This window comes from Mastomys coucha, unplaced genomic scaffold, assembly GCF_008632895.1.
Source record: "Mastomys coucha isolate ucsf_1 unplaced genomic scaffold, UCSF_Mcou_1 pScaffold21, whole genome shotgun sequence".
NCBI lineage: Eukaryota > Metazoa > Chordata > Mammalia > Rodentia > Muridae > Mastomys > Mastomys coucha.
The window spans coordinates 55,836,192-55,840,966 of record NW_022196904.1 but is presented as its reverse complement, the minus strand read 5'-3'; the positions used below and the strand labels follow the sequence as shown (position 1 = coordinate 55,840,966).

Sequence of the window (4,775 nt, the reverse complement as noted above, 5' to 3'; positions counted from 1 at the left end):
GCCAGCACACTGCTCACACTCAGAGTCAGCCCCGCTCCTTATGACTGCCAGCACACTGCTCACACTCATGTTTTTTTTTCTCTTTGCCTGCAGTTCATTACTTTTACATGCAGAAAGATTTCTTGTTCTCGTTGGGCAATTCAAGAAATCTACGGTCCAGCAGTCCTTGCTGTCTGCTGAGGGTTAGTTATAGCTCTTCAGCAGACACCTGAATCCTCAGACACTGGAGTCTCTTATATAAAATTATAAAATGGTGCGTTTGCACATAATCTGTACAATCCTCCTACACATCCTAAGCCATCTCTAGAGTACCCAATGCAAAATAGATGCTATGTCTGTGTTTGTTGCTATGTACTGGTTAGGAAATAATGACACCACCACCACCCGCCACCATTCCCAACCCGACATGTGCAAAGCCTATGCATGCTCAGCATAGGCACAGTTTTCTTTTTAGATATTTCTATCAGGGAGTTGATTAAATACATGTATGTGAAACTTGTGACTACAAGGGAACATCTAAATAAGGAACACTACTTAAAAACTAAGTGGAGGGTTAGAGGGATTGCTCAGTAGTTAAGAGCACTTGCAGCTCTTGCATAGGCTCTGAGTTCAGTTCCTAGCACCCACATCAGGCAGTAACTTCAGGGGATTTGACATTTCTGGCCTCTGCAAGGAGACACACATGCACATACACAAATATAAAACAAAGATAAAACTTTAAGAAATGGACATATAAAAAGATATGCATTATAGTATTTAGAATAAGATTAAGTAACCATCAAAAGCTATATAGTTAGTGTTTTAATTACCAAGATCCTAAAACATATTACTTTTAGTGAAATAAATATAAAGTGTTTTTAAATACCATCATGTTCAGACTGTAGAAGTCTCTTATCTTAGTAATCTTATGAGTAAAATCTCTTATCTAGTTTACCTTGCTTGTTGTATTTACAAATTTTAAAAATCCTTACCTTGAAAATTTTTATGGCTTTAATTTTCCCAGTGTGTCTTACATGGGGGCCTTTACAAAGGTCAATTAATGGGCCACACCTACAATGAAAGATTTAAGACATGCCAGACATAGTTACAGCTTTTTGGACTGTTCACTATAAACTCCATTAACATATCATCTCAGTTAGCAATAACTGTCAATTTGACACAGCCTAGAATCACCTGAAACAATGTCTCAATTGAGTAATTGTCTTTACCAGGTTGGTTGGTGGACAAGTTTGTGAAGGATTGTCTTGATTTTCAAATTAACATAGGAGTGCCCTGTCCAGCAAGGCAAGCACCTTTGTGAGCAGGTGATTGTGGGCTGCGTGAGAAGCTAGCAGAGAACAAGTCAGAACAAGAGTTGCCTTCCATCCATCCTTCCTTCCTTCCTTCCTTCCTTCCTTCCTTCCTTCCTTCCTTCCTTCCTCCCTTCCTCCCTTCTTCCTTCTCTCCCTCCCTTCCTTCCTCCCTCCTTCCCTTCTTTCCTTCCTTCCTTTGCTTCCTTTTGTGTTTGTGTGTTTATTTGTTTGTTTGCTTGTGACAAGGTCTCTTTATGTAGCCCTGGCTGCCTTGGACCTCAGTATGCAGACCCTGCTGGCCTTGAAATCACAGAGTTCTGCCTGCATCTGCCTCCCTTCTGCAGTGTCTGCTTCAAGCTCCTGTTTGGGTTCCTGTCCTTATTTTCCTCAATGACTGACTCTGACTCACAGATCTAAGCCAAATAAGCCACCCCCTCCACTAACTTGCTGCTGCTCAGAATGTTTCATCACAGGAACAGAAAAATGACCAGGACACATATTTTTAAGTGAAAGGTTGCACTTTTCTATATGCATGGGACAAACTTTATTTTATGGTCAAGGAGAGAAGCAACCCATCTAGCCTCAGATCACAGATAGTTCTCTTTATGCAAACTTAAACACCACAAAAGATATGAAGACACTATGTATGTAAAGACAGCCATTTTTAAACAGTCTCATCACTGTGATAAATCAGAAAGCCAGTCTCTGTCCCTACCAGGACTCAGGGGAGCTGCTGTTGAGCTCCAAGTCCCCACTGAGCCCTGCTTCAAAGCTGACACACACTAACCTGTAAACAGTGGTCGTTGGAGTGTCGACTTTCTCCTTCAGAATCCGGCACTTAAATTTATTGTACTACAAAGAAAATTTTACATATTATTACAAAAATGTTTTCATGGGAAAGCTACTCTTTTAAAGAAGCTCTGATAAGTTGTCTACTCTGTTCAAGGTGTTGGGACACTGTGGATATGCTGAGCCCACAGCCAAGAGCCACACTGTCCAGTAGGAGATCTCAGAGTCACATGGTTGGTGAACTCTCACATATGAACATGCTGTGAGTAAAAAGACACAGGGCCACAGAGGTGGAATGCACAGATTTTTATATTGGCTATGTGTTCAAAATTAATTCCATATTTGCTTTACTCTTAAAATGTAGTGGTCATGTGATTCAAGGTTATATAGTTGGTTCACATTCCATTGGACAGCACTTTTCTAGAAGATCCCATTTTAACTATATAAAATAAATACAGCTCTTGAAGAACATTATCATATTTTTATAGATGCAAATCTTACATGACATCATTACATTTGCTAAAGAGCCATGGTATCATACTTAACCAATTAAAGTAATTCATTCTTTTCTCTGCTTTTATTGCATTAATCACAGGATCGAGGGCTCCTGTTATTAAATAACAGCTAAAGACAGCTGTTGGGAAGAAAAAGGCCTTATTTGCACAGTGTAACTGTTTCATCCCAATATGTTCAAGTCAAATGATAAAAGTTGGTATGTTTAGTTCTCAAGAGCAGCAAGAAGCAAAAGCAGCCCACAGAATGGAGGGGAACACCTGTAACTGACTGTTATCTAGAGACTGATGCCAGGAAGATGTAAGAAGTTGTTATGATGTAAGCCTAGCAAAGGAATCTATCCTCATTCTAAACTGCTAACAGGCCTGAGCAGACAGTTCTACAAGGAAGATGCACAAATAGTCAATAAATGCGCTGAAAGGCTCAGCATCACTGTGTCCTCAGAAAAATGCAAATCAAGATGCAATCATACCCGACTCCACACCGATGGATGGCTCTTATAGAAATAAACAGAATCCAGAAGATGAGTGTGGGTAAGTATGTGGGAAAACTGTACAGACTAAAAATGGAGAGACTGCTATGGAAAATGCCATGGAAGGTCCTGAACATTTAAAAATAGTGCTCCCCATGACCCATATCATTCATATATATATACATACATACACACACACATATATATGTACACACACACACACACACACCATAGCCAAAAGAAGTAAAATAAGCATTTAAAACAGAAATCTGTATGTTCACATTTATATTAATATACACACAACAGTCAGAATATAAGCAATTCCAGTACTCCATGGGCAAATGAACTGATAAACACAATCACAAACATACATGCACACACAGACCCACACGTACACACAAACATATGCACACACACACACATAGAGACACAAACATACACACATGCATATACATACAGACACACACACACACACACACACACACACACACACACACGGCAAGAGTTATTATGTAGAATTTTTCTAAGAAGGCAATTCTGACAGATTCTGCAGCCCCAATGTACCTTGAGAGCATTACATGAGTGGAACAAGCCAGTCTAAAAGGTAAATAGTGTGTGAGACATTGAACAGGGGGTCCTGTCACATTGTCACAGAACAGTAAACAGAGGACTGTGGGCCAGGGCAGGGGTGCAGGGAATGGCGTTGGTCCTTAGTGGTTAAGGTTTTACTCTGAAGATGTTTGAGTGGATGGTGCTGATGTTTTTATCACCCTCACAGCAGCTGTCCTACTGTGCATGTGACCCTGACACCCTCACAGCAGCTGTCCTGACTGTGTGTGACCCCTGACACCCTCACAGCAGCTGTCCTACTGTGCATGTGACCCTGACATCCTCACAGCAGCTGTCCTGTGTGTGACCCCTGACACCCTCACAGCAGCTGTCCTGACTGTGTGTGACCCCTGACACCCTCACAGCAGCTGTCCTACTGTGCATGTGACCCTGACACCCTCACAGCAGCTATCCTGACTGTGTGTGACCCCTGACACCCTCACAGCAGCTGTCCTACTGTGCATGTGACCCTGACATCCTCACAGCAGCTGTCCTACTGTGCATGTGACCCTGACACCCTCACAGCAGCTGTCCTGACTGTGTGTGACCCCTGACATCCTCACAGCAGCTGTCCTATTGTGCATGTGACCCTGACATCCTCACAGCAGCTGTCCTGTGTAATTGTCTGCTGGACAATAGTCAGTAATTCTCAGGGAGGGAAGAAAACTAGCCTATGTTAATAACATTTAATATTCCTAGTGAAAAGACTTTATGCTAAATTTTCCCAGGTACCTTAAACATTTCCAGGAGCGTGTCCTTGCTGACTTCCAGTCTTTCAAACGGTTGCTTTTCTTTGATGATGGTTTTACATATGTTCTCCAGCGCAGACAGCTCAGTACTCGACACCACTCTAAAGAGAAAAAGACTCTGAGCTTCAGTACAATCTTGCAGATGCCATCCACCCCTTCCTCCTCGGTCCTGTGGCCTTCATCACTAGTTGACATGCTTTCTAAACTGAGTTGGTGCTTCAGGCACATATAAACTGTTGTTCACAGAGCTATGTGATGGATTCCCCATACCCCTGCCCTTCATGGGAAGGTTTGTGCATGCTGCAGCCTCTCTCCCTCTCTCCCTCTCCCTCTCCCTCTCCCTCTCCCTCT

The 4,775-nt window shown here is 42.2% G+C and overlaps 1 protein-coding gene across 1 annotated transcript in view; it reads right to left on the bottom strand.

The window, feature by feature from the left end:
* Nucleotides 1-4,775, bottom strand: part of Tars3 (threonyl-tRNA synthetase 3) — a 52,198-nt gene that overhangs the window by 31,579 nt on the left and 15,844 nt on the right. The window contains exons 6-8 of the mRNA XM_031386907.1: nt 4,408-4,525; nt 2,080-2,144; nt 972-1,050 (exon numbers count right to left, since the gene is read on the bottom strand). Of these exons, the coding sequence (XP_031242767.1) occupies nt 972-1,050; nt 2,080-2,144; nt 4,408-4,525 (262 nt within the window). The remainder of the gene's footprint in view (nt 1-971; nt 1,051-2,079; nt 2,145-4,407; nt 4,526-4,775) is intronic.